The 26493-nt window shown below is 42.0% G+C and overlaps 1 protein-coding gene across 1 annotated transcript in view; it reads left to right on the top strand.

Annotated features, from left to right (window-relative positions):
• The window catches only part of LOC136826316 (stress-induced-phosphoprotein 1-like), a 199016-nt gene that overhangs the window by 35620 nt on the left and 136903 nt on the right, over positions 1-26493 (top strand). Inside the window, exons 2-3 of the mRNA XM_067083560.1 lie at positions 3867-3988; positions 22477-22564. Coding sequence (XP_066939661.1) covers positions 3867-3988; positions 22477-22564 — 210 coding nt within the window. The remainder of the gene's footprint in view (positions 1-3866; positions 3989-22476; positions 22565-26493) is intronic.

Raw genomic sequence — 26493 nt, 5'->3', positions numbered from 1 at the left:
GAAGTTGATTGGTGATTAAGGGCAGGACAGTTAATTTAATCATAATGGATTCAAGTGTGGTTAACTCTTCCACGATCGGGTTCTCCCCACAATACTAAAAATCCTTAGCATCTACTGTATGTGTCTTACAAATTTTGCTGTGATTCCTTACATTGGAACTCGGGATTGATAATCGACAGCCTGTTCTAAAACTAACTCCTTGATGAGAGGAGATTCGGACTTTTAGCAGCCTCCTGGTACAACCGATGTAAGTGCCGAGATCACATCTAGGACAATAAATCACACCGGATGTAAACAAGGGGCTAATCTTGTCCTTGACATGGAAAAGAGATGCAATGGTTCGTGATTTTCCATAGAGCTCTCAACAAATTGCTTAATTTGAAACTTAACCCCCACCTTTAGTCCATATATCTAAATTATGTTTGTATGCAAGATTCTTTTTTACATGACAATAGATTTCGGAAAAAATGCATCAGGCTATTTAACGGACAGTTACCCGCTCTCAATCTCAAGTTAATCCCAATAAACCCACGAACCACTGCATCTCTTTTCCATGTCAAGGACAAGATTAGCCCCTTGTTTACATCCGGTGTGATTTATTGTCCTAGATGTGATCTCAGCACTTACATCGGTTGTACCAGGAGGCTGCTAAAAGTCCGAATCTCCTCTCATCAAGGAGTTAGTTTTAGAACAGGCTGTCGATTATCCAATCCCGAGCAGTCCAATGTAAGGAATCACAGCAAAATTTGTAAGACACATACAGTAGATGCTAAGGATTTTAGTATTGTGGGAGAACCGTTACGTGGAAGAGTTAACTACACTTGAATCCATTATGATTAAATTAACTGTCCCCGCCCTTAATCACCAATCAACTTCCACCCAGCTGTTCATCGCTAACTACCTACTGTAACTTCTTTGTTTATACTCCCTGCCCCCAAACCCCTTCTCTCCCTCCTTGCAATGCTTGTCTGTGTCAGTTTGCTTTACACTACCGGTGTGGGTAGGTGTCTTTTTTATTTATTTATCTTTATTATTTTTTTTTTTGTTCATATTGGCCCCGGCCTTCTTCTGCTCTTCTGTTCCTTTTTAAAATTATTTTAAATATTTTTTTTTTAATATCTTGTGAGTGTTTTTAAGGTTGTCCTTTTTTTTTCTTTTAAATTGTCATTTAACATGGTGTTAAGTATATAATGTGTATACCTTTTAGTGTTAATACACAGTACTGTTTAAGTTCATCGCTTTTCAGCCTAGAAACTGTATCAAGAGATACTAAACATCGCGTAACAATAAATGGATAAAGAAGAAAGAACGCCTTTCTGTTACTCCAATTTGCCTGTTGTTTGAGTGTCTGCTCCTGTCTTCAATTTTATATATATATATATATATATATATATATATATATATATATATATATATATATATATATATATATATATATATATATATATAAATATATATAATCTATATAGAAAAGGGTTTATATAATGGAGTACAGATGGGATAATTTTTTAAAAATAACGATCCAATGAGAAATTTATCTTTTATTTATGCTTTGACTTTAATCCCTTAGTAGCAGCCCCTGAGGGATCCAAGTAAAAATATAGACAAAAGACGTGAATTTCTCATTATCCAGTATCGGTAAACATCAGATTACCACACCTGTACTGCATTATACAGTATATACTATTTCTACAGTGTACTGTTTATTCGTGTGGCCCTCTCCGTTGAGTTTACAAAACTGATATCGTGTTGTGGTATTACTGTTGAATAATACTAGGCTAATTTGCTTTTATGTTAAGTTTTGATGGTATGATGATTCTACACATAAGGGTAGCCAAAACAAAAATATTAAGCATGTAAAGATAATTTTTAGATATTTTTTAAGGGCATTTATTTTGAATTTGTACCATGTAGGCTAATTAGTAATAAATCATTGATTGAAGATTTGGGTCATGTGAAGTGTATATTAGAACTTACAGTTTTATTCATTTTTGTGACCCAACTAGTAATTTTCCAAAATTCATCACAGATGAGAATAGTAGCTGCAGACTTCTGTTCATAGTTCTCTTTATGATCAGTAGATGGCTTTCTGATTGCCAGGGGTGCTGGTTGCTGGTTGATCATTTGAAATCATGCATTGGCCTTCGCTTCCATTGTGGCAACACAAAATTGCCTTCAAAGATGATGTAACTTCAGCAGGGATAGAGCTCCCTGGGGTTGGTCCAGGGTGGGCAAAGCCTTCCTGAAAAAGTCAAGTTAGAGTTAGGTCAGATCAGGTTGTATCAATGTTGAAATGCCTTTGATCCGCGTTTAAATTGTTTTGCTGTCATTTACATGGTCCAGGGGCAAAGCCATGCAGCCTTGTCAAGGCACAATGCTTCAGAATAGGTTAGGTTAGGATGTATTCTTATTGAATGTCACAGGATTTTTTCATGTTGCCTGAGTTGAAACTAAGGCTAATGCATGTGACCAAAGTTTCTGTAACAGAGCAACAGGTCATAGTATTTCCTTCCTTGTAGATCAGCAGAACAAGTGTTATTTTGAACACTTTTCACTATATTATTTCTGGATTATCTCAAAATTTAAAAAATAGTACAGTATTGGCAACTTTTGTTCCATTTTCTTCTCCAAACAGCATTCATCCGCTTTACTGTAATCATGTAAAGCAACATCATACTGTTAAAGGCAGCATACTGTACTGTATGTGTTTATAGTTTAACCAATTTACAATGAACAATTATCCCATTTGAAATTTTGTTACCTCTATATTTGTATACTGTAAGGTAACGGACTGCAGTAAGTTATTAATTCCTTGCCAACACTTAATTAACTAATAGAAAAGGTCAGAGGATGGTAGTTTTGTTGCTTTTGCCATTGGGGAATACCAGGATCAAGTAACTAAATTGTTTGTACTGTACTCATGGAAATACCATTTTCTGTTATGGAGGAATATTCCTCAGCATGAGCTGAAATGGTTTCTGGAACTTGGTAATGAAGTGGTTAACTATAGGTAAGATGGTGATGGTGGGCAGTGGAAACCTCACATACTACTGTAAGCCAGTAATGTACCTTTCTTTGACTATACACCAGTTTAGGATGCGAATGTAGATAGAGACATGGTCGACTACTAACTGAATTATTATCACAGAGTTCTGACAAGACATTGGTTTCCTTGAGCAGAAAAGTAGTGTAGGACATTAGAACAAGCAAGGCATAGTTTTGAAAAATACCTAACAATTCTTTGTCCCACATGGGAAGAGCTTTCTAATGCATACGACTCGAAAGCTTGACATGTTTTACATTTGTGGTTGATGTTTTGTTTTACAAATAAAATATTGTAGTTCCTGTAAATACATAAAAATCATTGATTCAGCCGTTAATCATCGATTTGTGTTTTCTTGGGAAACCCGATACCTGTAATCTATGAGGGGTCACATTTTGTTTTGGATGGTGAGTGCCTGGAGGGCCTTAGAAGACCAAACTTTCATAAATCAAGTCACCTTTCCTCAGTAGATGATGTTAGGTTTGTATAGCTGAGAGAAATTGAATTTCCTTTAAACAAAGAGAATCCTTTAAATTTTTTACAATGCTTAATTCTATGGTTTTATACATGATAATAGCTCAGTTATGTAGTTTCATGCAACATTCTCAGATACACTTGTCATATGATCTCTAAGTTTAATTTGTGTAGCTAGGATAACTGGTATTATGGAACCTGTTTTCATAGCCTGAGCTAGAATGGAATCACTAGGTGCAGATAAAGGCAAATTGTGATTGGGAGAGGTATTACTCTATTATGTATAGTTGGCAAAGTAATTTTTTCCTGTGATTGCTTCCTAACATTAGAGCGCATGATTTCATTTCAGGCAGCCGAGCTGAAAGACAAGGGCAACAGTGCCTTAAGCGCAGGGAACATGATGGAGGCGATACAGTGTTACAGTGATGCCATCAAGTTAGATCCAACAAATCACGTCCTGTATAGCAATCGGTCAGTCCGAAAACCTTTCTATACTAGTTTAATTTAGTATTTTGCATTTCATTAATAAGGTGTATGTTCTGTACACAGTAACACCTCAACTTAATGGACTACTGTACTTGTCACCTAAGTTACTGTGATAATTTTTTTGCTATAAAATGTTTTAGATGTGATAATTTTGAGATAAATCTCCTAAACAATGTTAAGTCTAAAGAGCTTAGGAACTATGAGGAATTGCTGATAGCTGTAAGATGTCCATAAAAAAATCAGTGCAGGCTATAATATGGGGTCTTTGTTAATGAACAGACATTGTTACAGATCTGAAAGTAGCCCTTAAGTTGAGGTGTTAGTATATATTAGTAGTTTTAATTTTTTCCCAGGTTGAGGTAAAAAATTTTTCAGTTTTCTATTGTTATACCACAAGGTTTTTTTTACCCAAAACATGTTTTTAATCCTAAATCTGAGTCCATTGTTTCTCAAAAGTTGTTTATAAATCATGATGCACTTCAGATAAAGTTTCATAAAAAGTTGGTGGTTTTATTTCTAGATTTGGCTAACTATTTGGTTTATTGAACAAACTTAATTGTTCCAACACAATATACAAACCGTCAGTCCTTTACATTAGAAATTACTTATTGTGAAGCTGGACATGGCCATTAAACCCTTGAACAAGGTAGTTAGGCAGTAACTACTGTCAGGTAGGCGGGAACCTGCGTGCCTGAATGTAAACATTCCAGTTTGCTTTCAGCCGTCATGCATTGCAGACGTGTTTTGGCATCTCTTTGCCTGACTGTTGTTAAGCTCTTTATTATCCCAGTGGGATCTTTCTGTATTTTTGTCTATATATTACATGTGTTTGATATTTATTAATATACAAACAATTTGTGATAGCCTTGCATAGGCCATCGTTCCCCTGCGTCTGTGTCTTGGGTTTGACGGCCAAGGGCGTATTTAGAGGGGCGTAACCAAGTGGTAATGCTTCTCTTCCAGTAACCCTTTATTTAGATACTGAAGGCATTCCCCTGTATGTTTGGGTATACTAGATTGGGACGTAATATCTTCGCTCACCTTCATTGATCAGGATGTAACAAGTTCATTCCCCTTCTTGGGCTCCCACCCTCCATGTACAAGGGCATGACTACTACTTTCTACTTGTGCTGAGTGTTGTTTTCGCCGCCTGTACTAAGGAGAGTTGTGGGTGTCGTCAGTAAGTTTTGCTTCCATGACACCTTTGGTGGCCTCTCCTCCTTCCTTCTCGCTCCCTGTAAGTTTTTCTTTAATCTCTCCTTAGGGAGATCTCTTTCACCTTCACCCTCTTCGCTTGCTCATTGGGCGAAGACCTTGAGGTGGGGAACGTGGGCAGTCTGGCGACCTCTTCTCAGGGGCCTCCTCTCACTCCATAGGCAGTTCCCCTTTGAGTGAGAGGAGTTTCCCTCTACTAATCATCTTTGCTTTTCCTTTCAGGTTGACAGGGAGCATCATAGGCACAGCAGTAGTTGGCTGGATATCTCAGTTGGGATATCTTTGCAACGAGTCCTGATGTTCAACGGTGTTTGCTTCAGGATCAACCACAGTACCTGGTTGGACTGGCATAGATCCATGTCGGGATCATTCCGACTCTGTTCCCACCGATGTGGATCGATCACTGTCATTGCTGGCCTTCATGTATGCTGTGGCACTGCCTCTGACATATCTGTGGTGCATCTGCTCCTGCTGTGTTTCCAGTTTTACTGCTCCTGTTGACACGGCAACAAGTCTCTGGGTGGCTCCTCCTGGTCTCCTGCCGCAGCCATCCTGATCTTTCCTGTCGCTGCTGGTGACATTCATGTGATGTTCCTGGCTGTTGCTGTAGCTCCTGCATCGGCTGTCCTGATCGTGCCTGCTGCTTCTTCTGGTGGTCGTGTCCTGGGCCGCTTCTGTTGTGATCCTGTCTAGCTGCCTGGGAGGTTACGGTGTTTCATGTCCACTATCCTGTAGGTGATGTCGGAGTGAAGGTGAAGGAAGTCGCCCTGTGGAGGTAGCTGCCGTCTTCTTCAGCTTATCTTCGATTTCATCTCTCCCGAGGTTCGAGGGAGTCCTGGGAAACCGGATAGACCGCTGTTGGCCGAAGGAGAGGAAGGCTGCTTCCTCCCCCATGATGTACTTTGGATGTCTAGGGACTGCCTCCTTCTGAGGGGGCAGTGGGTCTCTTTGTTGGCTCTTCCCGACCTTTGGGTTCGGAAACTGATTTGCATACCCCTGGGTTTTGTGTTTCGGGAGCCGTGGGTGTGCAGACCTCGGTTTGCGCTCCCGTTCCCAGTTTTAGAGGTTCCACCTCTAAGATGGGTGCTGCTTTGGGCGATCGTTCATGAGTGCTCGAGGTTCTATGGAATATCAAGTATCCCAGTCTGGTCTGGAGAGTACTCTCCCCTGCCCAGTTTGGTGTGGCGGAACTTAAAACCACAAAAACAACACACAACACAGATACACAGAACACTCACCCTGATCCTCGGTTGCTGGGAGATGGATTAAGGGTCCACGGTCGCCAACACAGCACACAAAACCACACAAACAAAACTAAAACAGAAGAACACACGACTCACGAACATACAATAAGAAAAGGAAGACGAGACACATGCACCGACAACAACAGCATCAAAAACACAGACGAACCATAAAAGGAAGACGAACTCAATTGACTACTTTCCAGGTTGAACCTCTACTCAAGACTGCAATCTCCCCCACACCTTCACAGACAGACAGCGCCACAAACAAACTCCAACTAACGACCCTTATCCCTCTTCCAACAACCGAAACACTCACTAACGACAATTACTCTCTCTCTCTCTCTCTCTCTCTCTCTCTCTCTCTCTCTCTCTCTCTCTCTCTCTCTCTCTCTCTCTCTCTCTCAAACCGTCATTCGTCAAATGTAATAACCTCATTCCTCCATATTACTCCCCCACTACATTTGTGATGTCTTCTCTCACACATACTCCCCAGATTTTATATAGCCTTAGGCAGGACCCACGGATGCCCGGAACAGGCCCCTGGATCTTGTTCGAGGGTCTTCATGCATTCTCTCTGTCTCTACCCCTTCTCAGCACCATTTTCACTCAACCCCTCCAGTCCACCCCATTCCAGATGCACACTACCCTCCTCATCACTATCCTGACCTATCTCACCCACCACTTCATCCACATCCTCCAATTCTGCCCAAATATCTCTCCAAATTCTGCCACTAACCCATTCAATTCATTCATAGTTCTGTCCAGCTCGCAAAGACTCATCCATACTACCAATCACCTGCCTACTAGTAGGTTCCTTTCCCACGTAAATTGCACTCACCCCAGTCAACTCAGTTATATCAAACCCGCATATGCTATACGTTCTATTCATACCATCCCATTCATCCGTGATTACACGCTTTATCACTCATTTTCACTTTGGCACTACACCCTATCACACAACTTATGGTCATTCCTTTCACTTACGTTCTTCCCTTTCTTACGCTTCCTACCATACTCTATCAAAACCAATTGCTGATCCTCATGCAACAACCCTCACATACATGCATCACACGCACCGCTTGCATCCTGGAGGATCCACCCATTTGAACTCCCCTTCACACTTAGTTTCCAATTCGCTGTCATAGTCACCTCTTCGCGTCTACATACACTTGATACATGCCCTTCCATTCCACATTGACACACTTCACTCGGTTCTGAAACACATTCTCTGATAATGCCCATTCTTACCACAGTTGCCACATATTACATTCACTCGGGTACCCCTACAACCATTAGCAATATGACCCACCTGTCCGCACCTGTAGCATTTAACCCCTATCTTTCGTGACACTCCCTTACCAAATGTCCCGATTGCCCACACCAAACACGCTCCTAAAGCCCACCTATACCCATTCTTTGTATGTCCTTCCTTTCCACATCTAAAACACTTCGCTCGACTTCCACTCACCGACCTTCCCTTTGTACACTACTATCCCTAACCCGTCCAACCCGTTGTTCCCTTTACAAACCTACCATTCATCCTCACTGGCACCTCCACATTACTTGCTCTTACACTCCTATCTATTACACTATCTGCCATTCTCATTGGGCCCCTCAACACTGCATCCCTAAAGCTTCCAAACTCTGGCACTCTCTCATCTACCCCAGCCCTTACACTCACACTTCTGCTCTCTTTTATAACCCTGTCAAGCTCATAATCCTCCACAATTTCCAAAATTTCTCCCCAAGTCAACCTTTCACTTGTCCATCTTTTCTTCTCCTGCTTCAAGTTCACAAATTCTCTCACTCCATCTGGCACTGTCTCTAACAACTTTCGTACTAACTCCTTACATTCATCTGTCCCATCATCCCCAAACTTCTTCCTCGCCAACATCTCCAGCCTACAAGCATATAGTGACAAGGTTTCCCCAGCTTTCATTCTTGCCTCATCAAATCCATTCTTCCTCTTATACTTAACACTCGCTTTCATACGCCCCGCTTGCTCAACTAGTCTAGCTTTCACCTTGTCATACACAACATCTCCCACACTCATAATAACCCTATACATATCAAGCAAAAACCCAGTCAAATACTCTCCTAATTCGGCGTGCCCACACTCTCTTACTCTCCCCATACTTATCCTGACAAACCTTTCATACTCCCTAAAGAAATCATGCACATCCCTACTTCCATACTCACTATACCTTTCACACTGGGGTACCTCCCTCACATACATAGCCTTTCTCACTTCTTTCTCACTTTCAAGCTTACTTTCACTCTGTCCTTTCATACCCCTCTTCCAAATACTGAAGAGTCCACTTCAGACTTACATTCATCTTACTCATTACACTCTTCTTCCCCCTTCTTTTTATCCACTTTATCCATTCACCTCCATCCACCTCACTATCACTACTACCTTTACCCTCTTCTCTCCCTTCTTTCCTGCTTACCTTCCCACTTCCTTACCCTTCTTTTTTTTCCTGACTTTCCTTTCTTTTCACTCCCCTTTTCCTTACCCTGCCTCTCATTCTCTCGTTTCTTACTTCCTATTCCCACATCACTTTCATCACTCACGCTTCCATTCACTTCTTCCTCCTTTTCTTTCTCTCTTGCCCCTTCACACGTTCCAGAGAACCTGCCTCCAACAGCCCCTTCTCCAAAAACACCCTTGAACATACCTTTCACCATTTCTTCCACACCTTTCATTATTCCCTCCAACTTCTTATCCACCCTCTCTTCCATTCTCTCTTCCGACTCTTTCATCTCCCTTTCATTTCCTCTTTTGCACTCCTTTCACCAACGATCCCATCTCTTACAACTGAAGCCTCAAACTCTCATTCTCACTCTTCAACCATGCATTCTCCTCTCTTGCCAGCCCTAACTCCTCTCTCAACCTCACCAGTTCCTCTTCCATCCTTTCCTCCAGTCACACTACCCGCCACAAATCTCAATTGCAACATCAACAACAGCCCTGACGCAAGTGCCAAATTATATGTGGCGGAACTTAAAACCACAAAAACAACACACAACACAGATACACAGAACACTCACCCTGATCCTCGGTCGCTGGGAGATGGATTAAGGGTCCACGGTCGCCAACACAGCACACAAAACCACACAAACAAAACTAAAACAGAAGAACACACGACTCACAAACATACAATAAGAAAAGGAAAGAAACACATGCACGACAACAACAGCATCAAAAACTCAGGCCAACCATAAAGGAAAACGAACTCAATTGACTACTTTCCAGGTTGAACCTCTACTCAAGACTGCAATCTCACACCTTCACAGACAGACAGCGCCACAAACAAACTCCAACTAACGACTTATCCTCTTCCAACAACCAAAACACTAACGACAAACTCTCTCTCTCTCTCTCTCTCTCTCTCTCTCTCTCTCTCTCTCTCTCTCTCTCTCTCTCTCTCTCTCTCTCTCTCTCTCACACACAAGACGTTGTTTGTTCTCTCTCTCTCTCTCTCTCTCTCTCTCTCTCTCTCTCTCTCTCTCTTCTCTCTCTCTCTCTCTCTCTCACAAGACGTCGTCAAATGTAATAACCTCATTCCTCCATATTGGGAGCAGTGCAAGAGAAAGGGCCGAGGCACCCAGGTGTCTCAGCTCTTCCTGCCAGCACTACAAGGTCTCCCCGAGTGCTTATCAGTGCTCGGTTGGGTTCTCAGCCTGGTGTCTCTATCGTATTGGTTCAAACACCAGAAGAAGCAGGGAAGAGATTCCCTTTGGGAGTCCTGCAGGCCTTCTAAGGGACTGACTCTCTTCTGGGAGGCAAGTTTCTCTCGTTGGCTGTTCCCTCCCTCAGGTGGGAACTGATTGGCATACTCCTGTGGGGTCTCGCGTATCGGGGGCCACGAGAGCACGGCCTCTCGAAGCCGCACCCTCGTTGCCAGTCTTAGAAGTCTGCATCTAAGACTGGTTCTGTGCCTGGCTCTTTTTGATATCTTAGGAAACCGAAAGCAACTGCTCCCAATTTTTGGGGGTCTTGTAGGTCGCTCGAATTCTATGAATCACGAGCTCTCCTGGCGAGGGGCACAGGACGAGAGAAAATACTGGGACACCCAGGTGTCTCGATACCACCCACCAGCTGCTTCGGTTGTTTGGCCAGCTTTCATCCTCGTGTCTTGAACCTTGGGGTTTGAGCATGTAGGACACAGAATTCCCCTTTAAACCTTCTTCTTGAAGGGCCTCGACCTCGAAGGAGTTTAGAGCGCTGGAAGCTAGCGCTAGTTCATGGCAGATGAGTTCCACCCAGTCCAGTTCCGATTGTGTTCGTGTGATCTGCTTGGCTCAGGTTGCTCGTCCCACCCAGCCCCTGGTCGTGTTCGCGAGACTGGCTCGGCTCTGCTCGCCCCGCCTGCCTCCCAGCCCACCACTTACCACCCAGCTGGATTGAGTTCGCGTGATTGGCTCGGTTCGGTGCGGCTCGGCTTGGCCCCACTCTGTTTTTCCGAACTGGGTTCTTGGCACTGTTCTAGTGAACTTTCTGCTCTTCCCAGGAAAGCTCTTTGCTACGGCACAAATGCTCTTCTTCCCCTACATGGCAGTAATCTCCTTCGGTTGATTATCGCCTCTCCTGCTGGTCGTTCTCACGATTCGCGGACTCACCCATTCACGGGTTTTTCTGTGGAACCTATCTAAAATTTATTCGCGGGAAAACTCATGTACTGTATTTGCAGTTTTTTCTGTGGAATATATCTATAAAAATATTCTCGGATAACCTGCCTGTTCGCGGATGCAGATTTTTGTCATTTTTGTATAGCAGTATTCTCTATTTTCATATTATTATATAATTTAATTAAATAATAATGTAAATTAATAATAATACTACAGTACATATGATAGTCATATAAATTAATTAATAATATTATGTAATACTACACTGGGTACCTGTAATAATAATGGATAATGAAGTTAAATCATATGGGTAGTAACTGGTGATGAATGTTGATTACAGTATACTGTAGATGATGATGGTGAATTAGCTGTGCAGTATGATGAATGACGGGAGATGCTGTCATGTTAAGGTATTTGAACATGGCAACAAAGATGGTATGGTAGGGCTGTATGAGTATTTTACCTTGTTCATGCTCAATGGATGACACTCGATTAATGTCATGCTGTAATGGGCTGCCAACTCCGTGACTTTTGCCCTCTCTTAACATAACAGTCATGTCTACTTTCTTCTCATCAGTCATTAATTGTAGGCTATTTGCCAGAGGCCTTAGAAGAAGCAGAGCATTTAGAGAACATCTTAACACTTCCCCATCTGCATAGTTTGAGCGCCTCGCCTACCTGCGACCCAAGGTGACTGGGAGCGCTCGACAGTGCGAAAAAATAATTATTTAGAAAATTCAGCAAAAATACAAATTTTATGCCAACAACATTCATTTTGCTGTCTTTTTTTTTCTCATTGTTTATATTTCCAGGCGAATGAATTATCTTTTATGAGAAAGCCAACAAAATTCTCTAAATATCGACATATAAATGATTGAAAAACTAATAAGTCCAGTTGGTGAAAAAATTGATAGAAAGAAGGGTAAGAAACAGCGCGCTGCCTGGCGCATGGTGAGAATTATCGCTAGAAATTTTTTGTTTTTGAAGAGCCCTGTCTCGGTTATTTTTCACAGAAATTACTTTGTAAATATACAAAAATGTAGAGGAAAGGTTGAGGAATAAAGTGAGAGTCAAGAAAAATGGCTTTGGTAACGGCAACAGTTTCATTTTGACGTTATAAGTTGATCGAAACGAAAAAAAATTTTACCATTGTCAACATTATCGTTCGTAGCTCAAAAACTATAATAGTTAGGAGAATGAATTATTTTTTATGAGAAAGCCAACAAAATTCTCTAAATATTGACATACAAAAGAATGAAAAACGAATAAGTCCAGTTGGTGAAAAACTTGATAGAAAAGAGGGTGAGAAACAGAGCGCTCTGCCCAGTGTACGGTGAGAATTATCGCCAGAAAATTTTTGCTTTTGAAGAGCCCTATCTCGGTTATTTGTCATAGAAATTACTTTGTGAATATATGAAAATGTAGAGGATAGGTGACAATAATCAAAGGTCTAGCCATTGTGACGGTTTCAAGATCTGTTCCAGTAGCTCGCCTTACTCGCCTCCTGTGCACAAACTCTTCTGTTTCTGCATTGCAAGCTGTAGTGATTATTGTGACCAGTCGGATGTCCTGCCAACAGATTTTAAAACGTTCTCTCCTGAAGTGCATTGCATTCCGAGGCACCTTTGTGAGCCAAAGTCTTTAGAAAGATAGGTGCTCCCTTCCTTACAAGACGAAGTGTCCCTGAACAAAGAACACCATGAGAATACAACTGCTCAGCCAGTTCAATAGAGTTGTAGTAGTTGTCCATGAAAACATGGTAACCTTTGTCCAAGAGAGGGCCCATTAGTGTTAACACAATGTCCTTCAAGGTTGAGGTACTTCCTTCATATGTCAGGAAGTCAATAATGTATTCGCTCTTGGCTTCACACAACATATAGAGTTTGATACCATGCTTGGAAGGTTTCTGGGGGTTGTAGGTCTTGATAGACAGCCTACCCTTGTATGGCATCAAGCCCTCATTCAATAAGACATTGCGTTCTGGGGTGTAGGTGGCCCTAAATCGTGCCTTCAGGTAATTGATGACAGGTCTCACAAGGAATAATTGGTCGTTGTTACCTCGAGGGATAGCCTTTCGGTTTGCAGTGTGAAAGTACCGGTTGATGGTATCAGATCGGTTCCTTGACATGATCTGAGCAAAACCTGGCATTGAAAAAATTTTGCCCATCTGCCAGTACATTCGCTTCTCTGGTGCCGGAAAAATCCCCATGATGATGAGGCCCAGGAACATAGCCATCTCTTTCACAGTTACAGGCACCCAGGATCCCTTGTCCCCACGACGATCTCCTTATTAACGTAATCAGCGTGCGCATTGGTTTCTGCAGTATTATATACCAACAGCTCTCTAGTAATAAAGAGCTGCAGAAACTACAGAAGTGTCGTAGGGGTAGGGACATTCAACCCTGGCATGCCTGTGAAATGCAGAATCACTGGAGGCATAGGATCCTGGGTCCACTCCTCATCAACATCATGGGTTGGTTGCCTGTCACGGCTGCTCATCCACAAAGATCCAGACCTCCTCCTCCTTCGGGAACGCTCACCTCGGGCATGACGTGACCACCTACATCTACACCACCGCCAGCACCCTCTGCCTCAACATCAGAACCACTGCTTTCACTACTACTACTACTACTCCTGGCATGCCTACGGCCTCTTTGAACCCCTGAGGCATCATCAGAACCCAAGGCCTAATCACTCCCAGCATCACTAGGGGCACCATAAAATCCCTCAAAGCCTCCCTCATCATCACTAACACCCCTCCCAGCATCACTGCCTTCAAGAAATCCCTCAGAATCAAGTGAATGCCTCCCAGGATCAGCAACACCTTCCTTTGCACCTCCAGGATATACAACAGACACAGCAGAACCCTCAAGATTTATCACTACAACACCATCATCACCAACACTCCCAGCATCACCATCTCCTCCCCCAACACTGCTCCCAGCATCTCCAACATCACCATCTCCTCCAACACTACTCCCAGCATCCCCAACACCTCCAGCATCACCATCTCCTCCCCCAACAGTACTCACAGCATCTCCAACACCCCCAGCATCACCATCCCCAGCATCACCATCTCCTCCATCAGCATCTCCAGCATGCCCAGCATCACCATCTCCTCCAACACTACTCCCAGCATCCCCACCACCTCCAGCATCACCATCTCCTCCTCCAACACTACTCACAGCATCTCCAACACCTCCAGCATCTCCCCCCAAAACACCAACACCAGCAGGCCCTCTCACAAACTTACCTTTTGTCTTTTTCTTGGCATATATGCCCTTCTTACCCTTACCCTTACCTTTACTCGCTATACTTCCACCACCTGTTGCACCACCTCGAACAAGCATACCGGTAGAAGTACCAACAGAACCCCTAACAACACCAGCTTCACCAACAGAACCCCCAACAACAGAAATACCAGCAGCATCTCTCTCCAACTTAATACTTTTTTTCTTCTCCTCTTGCCTCTCCCCTGATGCTTACGCCACTTAAGGTACTTCACCAACACTAATAGCGGCTCTCTGAACTCTTCTTTGTGTACCTGTAACACATTTTCTAATGCTACAACTCCTGGAGCCATTACCTCATCAACATCACTCCCCTCCATCATTTCATCAGCATCAGCATCAAGCACTTCAACATCGGAATCATCTTCCTCCCACTCCAGACGAAGCAGTTCCATGGCTTGCTTGGTTGGGGTAAGATTAATCCTACGAGCCTTCCAAGAAAAGTCGTAATCCATTAGCAGCCTCCTTATCTTCGCATCTTTTGGAGATTCAGAGCCCTGCCTAAAATCTAAACGTCTCTTATGGGATGCACTAACCCGTTTTGCGCTACTTTTACTGTAAAAACTTCGCGAATGCATATCGGAAATTGTTCTCTAGTGACGTCACTGTATGTAAACAAACACACGTCTACCGCAGCTCGCACGCGTGGTCACTGAGAGAGAAGTGTGGGTGGGATCAGCTGATTTCATTGTGAGAATTTTACTACGCCAGGGATTTGAGCATGCGCAGTACAGGAACTACTTGGCTGGTGTATTGATACCTGAGTTACACGGTTCAAGGTATGATTTAGCCTATGGAAACCACTACTTGTCCGAAAATAAAAAAAATTTACTCCTAACATTATGTAAAAAAATTAAAAGCATAAATTTATGTTGTGGTACGTCAGTTGGGTAGGAAGGGGTGTAGGGTAATTTTATGTACCACTACGTCAATTGGGTATGAAAGTGTTAATGCACGATTTCTAAAAATATTCTTAGTCCATAGTACTGTACACGCAAAACACACAAACGAGAGAGAGCAATGAAACGAGTTATATTGGGTCATTTGCCGATAATTTGCCTTCTGGTCGGTATATGCATGGTACTACTGTTATTTTATTATGTATATATACTAACATTAACATTGATTCGATAATGTGTACAGTACTGTACATTTTATTAAGTGTTTTGTTGTAGGATGATTTTAAAATATTACATACAAAAAGTGTTTTAGGATGATAGGTAGTACTACAGGTAGTACGTGGAGCATATCTAAAATATGTAAGACAACAGGAATAGCAGGGTACGTGTGTTTACATCTCAAATGAGTAATTTTATGACGTCCCCCAAGAATGACATTTTCAGCACAACAGGGACATAACTCTATTCAAATTATATATTCATGACGATTTATTTTAATTTTCAAATATTACAGTACTGTAATATATCAGTATAAACACAGCAAAATTTCAATAATATATACTTGTTTTTCATAAAAATGCTCACCCAAGCACCTCTGCGGGAAAAGGGCTTAAATATAAAAATATCGAGATGCTGGAATGTGTACCCAGGACCAGTGATATTTACGCACTATTGGCTGTCATCTGCAAAGCAGCCAGTCCAGAAGCGCCATTCATTTTCCTTGGTGCTCATTGGCTGTTCATTTTGGTGCTCATTGGCTGAACATTCACAACCAAACGAAAAACATGGAATTCTGGGAGACCGCATCCACGGCATTCTTCTCAGTTCATGCATAGTTTGCAGCATCTTCTTACCATGTGACATCGCGCAACTTTGTGTTTGGTTTCTTAATCTTTGTGCATCAGCGGTATTCAGCCCTAAAATGCCTCCTAAAAAATGTCCTGCTCCTTCTAGGACTTCTGGCAAAGAGTGTAAAAGAAAGAAGACTGTTATGAAACTCGAGGAGAAGGTGAAACTTCTTGACATGTTAAAGGAGGGCGCCGCCATTTTAATGTTAACGAGAGCACAGTGAGATAAATAAAGAAGAAAGAGGCGGAGATACGAAAGTCTGTGAGTATGAGCTACTTCAGCAGTGCAAAGACAGTTGCGACAGTGCAGGATAAAACAATCGTGAAGATGGAATCTGCTTTGGCATTCTGGATAAAGGACTGCCGGAAGAAGAACATGCCCCTTGACTCCAACATCATTCGCGAGAAAGCGCGACAACTCTTACCAGCAATTATCAACTGCTGTGGAAGGTGATGACGTGGTACAGGCAGAGGAAGGCATTGAAGAACGGGAATTAGAATTCTTAGGCTTCGATGAACCAGCGCCTACAGAAGCAGAAGAGAGGGGGAAGAGCCCCAAGCAGGACCATCATCAGCGCCTCAAGGTTTCCAGGCCAGCAAGGGGTGGTTCCACCAATTTCAAAAGCGGTTCCACCTAAAGCCTATTACTTTGCATGGGGAATCAGCTTCTGCAGACATTGAAGCAGCCGTGAAATATCCGGAGACCTTCAAGAAAATCATCGAGGAGAAGGGCTACCGTTCAGTTCTGGAAGAAGATGCCTTCCCGGACATACCTCATGAAGGACAAAGCTAAAGCCTCAGGATTCAAGGCCCAGAAGGATAGGGTTACCCTCATCATGTGTGGGAATGCAGCTGGTTTCATGCTTAAACCAGGCCTCATTTACAAGGCTGCAAACCCCAGGGCCCTCAAGAATAAGAACAAGGCGTTGCTTCCTGTGTTCTGGATGCATAACCCTAAGGCCTGGATCACCAAAGTCCTCACAGAGTACTGGTTCCATCAGAGCTTCATCCCTCAAGTTAGGCAATGCGTGAATGACTTGGCCATGGAGTTCAAGGTGTTGCTGATTATGAATAATGCTGATGGCCACCTCTCGATCTTTATTACATGGGAGTCCAGCTTGAGTTCCTCCCTCCCAACACCACCTCTCTCCTCCAGCCTATGGACAAGGGCGCGATCCGTACCTTCAAGGCACTCTATACTGGGAACTCCCTCCAGCACCTTGTGAATGCAATGGACAATGACAGTGAATTTACACTAAAAGACTACTGGCTTAAATTCACGATTGCCGCATGTTTGACCATCATCAACCGATCACTGAATGACATGAAGAAGGAGACCCTGAACGCATGCTGGAACAAGTTGTGGCCAGAGTGTGTTCATGATTACAGGGGCTTCTCTCCTGAAGAAATTCAACATTCGGCCATTCATGAAGTTGTCCAGTTGATGAGGATTCTGGGTGGAGAAGGCTTCGAGGACATCACCGAGAATGAAATCGGCACCCTCATTGATGCTCACTCTGACCCCCTGACGGACCAGGATGTGGGATACCTGATGAAGTCTGCCAGTGAGGAAGAAGATACGCCAGGCTCAGGGGAGGAGCAGGAGGAAGAGAAGGGCAGCCTGACTTTGGAACGTCTGTCCCCCATTAAGAGAATGATCAAGGATATGCAGTAGTATGTTTCAACATGGGATCCTTATATGGAATGCTCCTTAAAGTTTTCAGACATCCTGATTTAGCATTGGAGCCCTATAATCAAGCCCTCACCACCTGAAGAAGCAGCGACAGCAGCTGTCTATCACCATGTTCATCAAACGGATGAAGAAGGCCCCTCCAAAGCCTCCCAAATCACCCGAAGTAGTGCCTCTCAAATTCCCTGAAGAAGTGCCTCCCCAATCACCTGAAGTAGTGCCTCCCAAATCAACTGAAGAAGTGCCTCCCGAAGCATCTTTAATCAACATTCATCACTGGTGAGTTCCCGTATGATTTACTTATGTAGTAATCTTAATATTAATAATTATATCATTTCAAAGATTAATACAGTAACAAGGTAATAGTTGAATGTATATTTGATGTAGGCTGGTATTTTTAGGCATACTTTGGTGTTTGACCTTTCATGGTAGACAGTTGTAAGCATTTTTAAGGGGGATTCTAAGTATTCACGGATTGTAGCTATTCTTGGTGGGTGTCTGGAACGCATCCCCCACGAATACAGGGGTTTACTGTACTGGCAGGACAGGTAGGGGTACTCTTTCTCCTCACCTGTTTTCTTTTCCTCTAGGTTGTTCCAAGAGGCGTGAGACGAACAGAAAGAGCTCCGATGAATTTGTCTTTCTTCGGAGTTCGGCTGCCTGGCATGCTTTGGGTGTCGGTCCCCCGATTGTCTTGTAGTACAACCAGGTAGCTGAGGAGGGTTTTTAGGGATCTGTCAAGGTCTCCCTCCAAGGAGAGAGGTACAGGAGTTTCACGCTTCAGAAGCAGCGAGGGTCTCCATCTTCAAGTTGTGATCGCTTTCGTTTCTCTGGGAACTTTGCACTGATTCGTCAGCGTGAGGATCCCCAGAACAGGACCTCAGCTCCCCCAATGAATAATTTTCATCACTCGCAACCCTTAGTTCCCGAAGGGGCCAAGAGTTTTGGGGCAGCCGCACTCCGTGCTTGCAAGAGCGTTCTTGACCAGATGAATACTTTTCTTTGGACAAGGAGTTCATTCAGGTTGAGACACCAAGCTCCTCCCCTGCCTTGACAGAGTATAAATTCTTATTGCCTCAGAGGGGTCTTGCTAACTGTAGGTTGTTCTGACTCTACTTCACCCTGACTGGGTTTCTCTCTCTGCTCCTCCTTGCCATGAAGGGTATTCTCTTTCACAACGAGAGGGGATGATCTTGGAGGACACCTGCTGGTTTCCTCAAGGCAGTCTCCTGATGGATCCACGATCCTTCACTTTTAGGCTTTTTCTCCTCGGATACGACCATTCGTGGAAAGAACCCTGCCTTCTGGAGACTGGTCCTGTCCGGGGGTGAGTCTTCCTATACCAGACAGCAATGTGTGGGCAATTCTGGTGCTAAGAAGAAGGACTTTGCCCTAATTTGGATCCATGATTTCGCAAGTCCTGAGTTGGCTCGACCCTTAGGAAGAACGAACCTTTACTTTGTTCTGCCTTTCTCATTCAGAGATTTGCTTGATACTGTGGTAATCAAGGTTCGTACCAGGGCACTGCCTTGTCCTTTGGGCAGTGGCCAAGACCTTTGGGTCTTAGTCATTTCAGCTCAACCTTAACTTCAAGCCAGCCCTCCTCATCTCCCAAGAAGTCCCAGGCTTTGGAAGAAGATTGCGGAAACACACAGCTCTTTCTTCCCTTCTAGGAAAGTGCGCATAACTGTTGCTCTTTCCACCCTCTTTTCCATAAGGAAGGAGGGTAGAAGGGAAGAGAGAAAGAAGTATCGACTAGGCAGAAGTTCTACTGCAGATACCTGGATGAAATGATATTTATTGAGTCTCTGGAGCTGGCAGTGACATTGCTGAGACCTGGGAATGGATTCCTTCAGGAGAAGTATGAAGTATTCATTTCCCTTGGGTCTCGGCAGTTCTTTTCATCAAACTTCCTTCCTGCTTCCTCTCCTGTGCTCCCAATTTGGGAAATGCCAGCCTGGCTAGAGCTAATCGACTTGGTATCCTGTCATCTTGTAGAAGCTTCCCCATGGTGGAGAATTCCAAGAATTCAGGATGAGGTTTGTGACACTCAGTGGTTTCGTTGAACAACAAAACCACAGTAGTGGCATACGTGGACGAACAGGGAATCGTTTTTTCCTTCTGTTTCATCTGTCGACATTTGCAGGTACTCTAAGTGCTCTGTAGTGCACTCGATAGCTCAGTTAGCCAGATACATTCCCGATGGGGATACATTGGTAGGCGCGCCTTGCCTCAGATTTGAGTGATAGGGACAGAACGTGCTCCCCCCTCTTTTTTTCATGAAGATTCACGAAGAGACTGCTCAACTGAGAAATCGCTTTTGTCTTTTTGTTTGCCTCCCAGTACAACAAAGTTGGTAGTTTTCTCACTCCTTTGTACTAGACCCAGGAGCTGCTATGGTGAGGCATACTGTCTTTTTGGAAAACATCAATATCTACATTTTTCCTGCTGTATTTGTCTGTTTTGCTAGGGGTTCACAAGCATTGCTCACCCCGAGTTACAGACAAATGCTGGAAGACTTCACCTGTTACCCGACCTGATAGCTCTGCTTCCGAGGCATCGAGAAGAGTTCTGCTTGACCCAACCTCCTGTAGTAGCTACACAAGAAGTGGCTCTTCAGGTGAAGTACATCCCTGTGTGTTCAGGAGTGGGAGACCTTCCAGCTTTCCTTGCAAGCATAGTCTTTCTCACCGAACGTCAACGGATATAGTTGGATATCTCTTGAAGTCCTCTGCAACACTGTTCCAGGGACTGGATCCATCTTTGCTGATTGGTGTCGTTGACGGCGGAACTTCTTCTCGGGCCAGAGTTGCTCTTCAAGTCTGGACAGTCTCATCTTCTCCGCTGAGGGTTGTTTCTCTCCGTTTCAGTTGTGAAGAACGTAGGCCCTTGCGACCTAGTCTGCTATCTGAAGTAGACTTTTTCTCCTTAGTTGAGATTTAGCTGCAGATGAGAAGCTTCTTCGGTCTTGTTGTCCCAGGGAACTGTTCCCTGGGTGGCACATGACTCTCGTTTAAGGTTCCTGTCCTGTGCTCTGCATGTGCCCTTACGAGAGTCATCGGATAGAGATGTGCCCTCTTAGGACCATCTCTCATCTTGCTCCAGCCTTAGCATAGAAGATGGAAGAAAAGGTTAAGGGCATCAATACCTCGACTCCTCCTCGGATGTCGTAATTGGATTCCGAATCCATTGGCATGTATTGTCAGGTTCGAGTCCTTCTTGTTCCCCTCCTCCTTGGACTTTGTATCGATGATCCAGATCAGTCGTTACCTTGTCCTATGAGGGAGCTGTGTTACTTTCCCAAAAGGCTCGACATTCCTAACCTGGATGTCGTCAACATTTTTGCTAGTACCATCTCTTACAAGGAAGAAGTGTCTAAGGACACATGTTTCTCCTGGTTTCGTGACACAATCGAAGGAGGTACTCGGCAGCTGGCGACGACGACACCAGTACTTTCCACCTGAGAGCTCATGAAGTCAATGGCTTGGTCCATCCCTTGCATTCCAAAAGTTTGTCAGTTTGGAAGCAAGATGTGGTCTCATAGACCACTCTCTTGTCTTCTTCCTAAGGTCTTGCCCACAGGCCCTTGGAACCTTTTTTTTTCCTTGGCCCTGTGGTGGCTGCTCAACAAGTTGTGTTTTCTTACCCAGCTCCTTCAAGAGGACTAAGGGCATCTCGCCTAAGGTGTTGGTTCTGGAAGTGTGAAGGATACCGAGAGTGACTGGCCTGGCCTCCTCTCCTCCTCCTTCCTTATCCTCCTACTTCTCCTTCGGGAAGAGAATAAGACTCGAACCGTCACTTACTGGATCTGGTGTCTGATGCGGTAAGACTGCACATCGAGCATCCGTTCTTTTTTTTTCTTTTAGAATCGTAGAAGCAATTCCGCTCCTTCCTGTAGTAAAGAGAGGAAGAAGAGACTAGTAATAAGGAAAACCCTATCTCGGGTTTTCTGTAGTGCCTCTGACTCTTAGATTCTTCCCAGCCTATTTCGTATGAGTTACGTTTTCTCACTCGTCCAGTATCTGACATTTGATCTTGCAGTTCCTACACTCCGATCAGTATGTCAGAGGCACAGTACTCCTCCTCGCTCTTTTGACCAGGAGGAGTAGCCCAGGTGTGCAGAACTCCACTCACTTCAAGAGACTCGCTCAGATTCCTGCCCTCCAGCCAGTGAGTCTTCCTACTGTAAAGGACCGATGGTTTATATATTGTGTCAGAACAAATCACAATTTTTGAAAGTAAATTGTATTTTTCCTAACTATACAAACCTGAGGTCCTTTATACTGTATTACTTTTTTATGCCCACCTCGTGCCACCCCTCAGTCTAAACCTGGGCCAAAAGGCAAACTGGAATGTTTACATCTGGGCAGGTGGGTATTCCTGCCTACCTGACGGTAGTTACTGCCTAACCACCTTGTTCAAGAGTTTAACAGCCGTGTCCAGCTTTGCCATAAATAATTCCTAATGTAAAGGACCTCAGGTTTGTATAGTTATGAAAAATACAATTTACTTTTAAAAATTGTGATTTTCTGCTGTCAGTATAATACTTTGTGTTTCAGTGATTAGTAATTGAAGTGAAGAATTTGGAAATTTGAAGAACCACTAAGAATTTGGGAAGTTATTTAACTTATTAATTTATATTCATTTTTTTTTAGCTCTGCGGCATATGCAAAGCTTGAAAAGTATGAAGATGCCCTCACAGATGCAAATAAGACAGTCGAATTGAAACCTGATTGGGGAAAGGTAAGTTACAAGTGCTGTATGAATTACCAATCTTTAACTTTAATATACTTTAGGTTCATCATATGGTGAGATCTGGACAAATAATTGATTAAGCTAGCAATGTTTATCCATACATGTGAGAGTCCCCTCTATCACTCATCAAACATATCCATATCAGGTTTTAAATCCTGATATTAGTTGGTAGCCACTTGAAAATGCCACAGATAAAGCACTTATGACAAAAAAAGGGGAAGAAAGAAGTCAGCATATTTTTCACCAATAACTGACATGACAAAAAAAGGGGAAGAAAGAAGTCTGCATATTTTTCACCAATAACTGACATGTCAGAATTAGAAGATACTCAGAAGATATGAGGATTCCTGCAAACGGACTATTGATGCCACTAAAGCAATTGCTATTTTCATGATGTTGCCTTGTAATACATATATCATCCTATAATTTTGACGTTTACTTTTTTATCATGTTGTGTGTAATTGTTGTGTGTAATGATGATGATTGTTGAAGTGTCATATTTAGTTTGGCATCAGGTCTCAAAAGAACTAATGATTAAATAACTTAATAGCATAATTTAGAGTTGATAATACAATTTTAATAGTAACATAGTTTAGAATGAATAATATATTTCTTGATAAAAGCGTAGTATATGAACACGTGTGTGTCCAGCAAAGACTTGTTTCATTTCAATTGTCATCAGTTGAGATAAGAGAGAACGCTTTGTTTCGTGTTAACGTGGTGACAGGTTGGAATAACAAATGCCGATTCGTCCCATACGAGGACAAGACGAGTGATTTCATGTTGTTACATGCAATGTTCGAGTCACGTACGCCACTTTGAGAGAAAGAATACATGTCTTGATCAGTTACACCATGTTTTGTAAGATTGCATTCAAAGCGTTTTACTGGGATGACGTCACTTTCCTTCTAGAAATTTCTCAGTGGTGTCTCGCACTCAAAATGCTTTAATGACGTCACCTCCCTGCTTCTTGAACTTTTTTGTATCTCGCACCCAAAATGCTTTAATGACATCATGTAATTGTTTCACTTGTTACTGGAATTCTAAAATCTGTTTCATTCTGATTTCCGAGACCAGTTAGTTTGGTTCCCTCTCTCTCTCTCGTTCTTAGAAAGAGATTACTTTTAACGTAGTGTTTTGTGGTCACGTATTAGTATTAACTTTTGAGATCTGAATTTAGTAAAGTTATTTAATTTGTAACATTGCCTGGTAAAAAGTGTGGTTTGTGGTAAAGCAGCTGCAGCAGAGGTTTTCACAATTTTGTGTAAGGTAACTTGAATTTTACTTATTAATACCATAAGTTAGGAAATTGTGCCTGAGTGAAATTGTTATTGATAAATCTTATATGTATTTTTGTGTGTTTTTCTGTTTGCAATCTCTTCATATTTTCACATATTTTTTATGTTTGTGATGTAACATTTATTTATGTAGTATTTTAAATGTTTCTTGGTAATTTAACATACATATTTGATTTAATATTTCATTTATTAAGATTTTCTTTTCAAATCTTGAGTAATTCTTGACAGTTTAAATTTTGCTTGATTAATTTAAATTCCTGATAAAGTTTTTGAGAGTCAGTTTTGTTTCATAATTTAATTCAAGAACTAATTAAGTGTTGTGTTGTTTTCAAGTAATAATAAATTTTTCAGATTGTGAATTCTAATTATAAACTTTGAATTTAAAAATAAAATTTTTGTATTTAACATTTTTAGAAAAACAGTGTTTCATTTATTGATCACCAGTGAATAGGATTGATTGTGTGTGCATAAGGCAAAGTGATAAACATGTTTTGTTCTTTTAGTTTTGCTAAAGTGAATTAAGACCAGGGAAACAGTTAGAGTTGTTTTGGTGGAGTGATGCCCTTTTACTCTAGAATATTTCTAGTTTAATTTTTGATACCTCACACATATTCTGATAAACTTAGTTTGATTTTTCAAGTGATAAATAAGTTTTTTCTTAAGGGATCACTGTTACCTTTAGAGTACTCAGTCGTAATAATTAATGTTATGAGAGTTCAGGTATCTGGCTGAAGTGAGGTATATTTTTGAATTTTGAGATTAGTTGTCTTGATACGCATCGTGACATCATAATACTATCAATGAAAATTGTTTGAGAAGAACTTTCTTGGTAAAATATATCATCTCAAAGAGTACAAGAACATTTGGTTACCAACTCTAGAATCCAGAATAAACTTTCAAGAGAGATTGTCATTAACTTGAAAAGGCTATTTTACAAGGGGAGTTGATTTATTAAAGATTAACTCAGGGGGCACGGTCAAAAAACCAAGAAAAATCCCTTTTCTACTTAGGGTTCCAGGTAAACTCAACAAGTGAGCACCCTAACTACTGCTGTAAAGTCCTGTGTTAAATTTATGACCCTGATTCCAGCAAAATGGAGAATGAAGAGAAAACAGGGATTATCAGGAGATAGGTTTTCAAGATAACTTGATTATAAAAGTGATTTCGGGAAAGGTTTACACTAAGTGATCATTGGAACCAATTTGGGCCAGAGTTCAGGCTGGGGCTCATCTGCTGCTTTTAGCAGGTCATGTGGGCAATTTGCGTAGGTGAGCTGGGATCTATAGGTTGATGCCCTTCATGTTAGCACAATTCATAAGGAACCTGTCTAGATGGCCTTGTCTGAGGGAGACCCTGTGGCTATTTCCATAGCACAGTATCTGTCTGCTGCTTCTTAACCTGTCATGATAAAATAGAAATAAGGAGGGATTGAATTTGGGAGGGCTATGGGCATTCCAGAAGATGCCAAAAAGTAGATATCCTAAATGGTTGTTGTCAAACTCTAGCATTTGAATTAAGACTCTACAGGAAAATCAGGACTAATATGTAGCTGGCTTTCAGGCTGTAGTAGAAGGGAATGAGTGACAGAAGTTAGACATTTTGTATAAGTGAGTGTACAGTAAACTCCCGCATTCGCGTTCTCACAATTTGCGGACTCACGTATTCACGGATTTCTCTGTGGAGCGTATCTACCCATTATTCGCGGAAAGTTGGCCCATTCACAGTATTTTTCACTGAGAAATATTCACTAATTACTGTATTTTCATATCATTTTCATGACTAAATGCACTTTTTTGATACAACTATTAAAATATTCAGGTATAAGCATTTTTTGCAGGTTTTTCTTGTGTTTAAACTATCAAAATAGGCAGTTCTAAGTGTTTTTAGAGGGGTTTTAAGTATTCACGGATTATAGCTATTCGCGGAGGGGTGCAGTACGCATCCCCCGCGAATAGGGGGGGTTTACTGTAATGTGGTAGACTGTCAAAAATATAAAAAAAAATGAAGGAGTTGGAAGTGTGAATGTCACAAAAGTACAACCTTGGAAGGTGGTCTCATACTAGACTAAAATTTCTCTCTCACTCATTTGAGTCTGTTTTAACAATACAGTCACTACCTGACTTACGAACGAGTTATGTTTCGGATGGCCGTTTGTTCATATCTTGGATAGTTTATAATTTGGTTTTTAATATGTAGTGCATAATTTTTGTTGATGTTTATTTTTCTGAGTTAACTTGGGAGTCAGATATTATATGATTTTCAGTGTATTTTTAAATCATGCAATATTTTAAAGAATTACTTTGAATGCCAGAAAGGTAAAAAAAGAAAATAAAATTTAGATTTATGCAGCATTCAGCATTTAGTATTTTTTCCATGCTTTGAAAGTCATGAACTCGAGAGGATTTTGCAGGAGCAGCGTCTGACATTGGAAATTCACAAAGTAAATCATACATACCACCATCTGTTGACAAAAATACATACTAAATGTTGCCTATGGGGAGAGGAAATAGAGAAAATGGGAATTTATTAAAGAACAAGTTAAATCGGGAAGAAAGAAATAAGTGGGAATTTTGTACAAGTATGAACAAGTATTCTCATAATTATAAGAACACGGTAGTT

This window comes from Macrobrachium rosenbergii, chromosome 40 (assembly GCF_040412425.1).
Source record: "Macrobrachium rosenbergii isolate ZJJX-2024 chromosome 40, ASM4041242v1, whole genome shotgun sequence".
Lineage (NCBI taxonomy): Eukaryota > Metazoa > Arthropoda > Malacostraca > Decapoda > Palaemonidae > Macrobrachium > Macrobrachium rosenbergii.
Note: the sequence above shows the minus strand (reverse complement) of the source record. Positions and strands in the feature narration are given on the sequence as shown.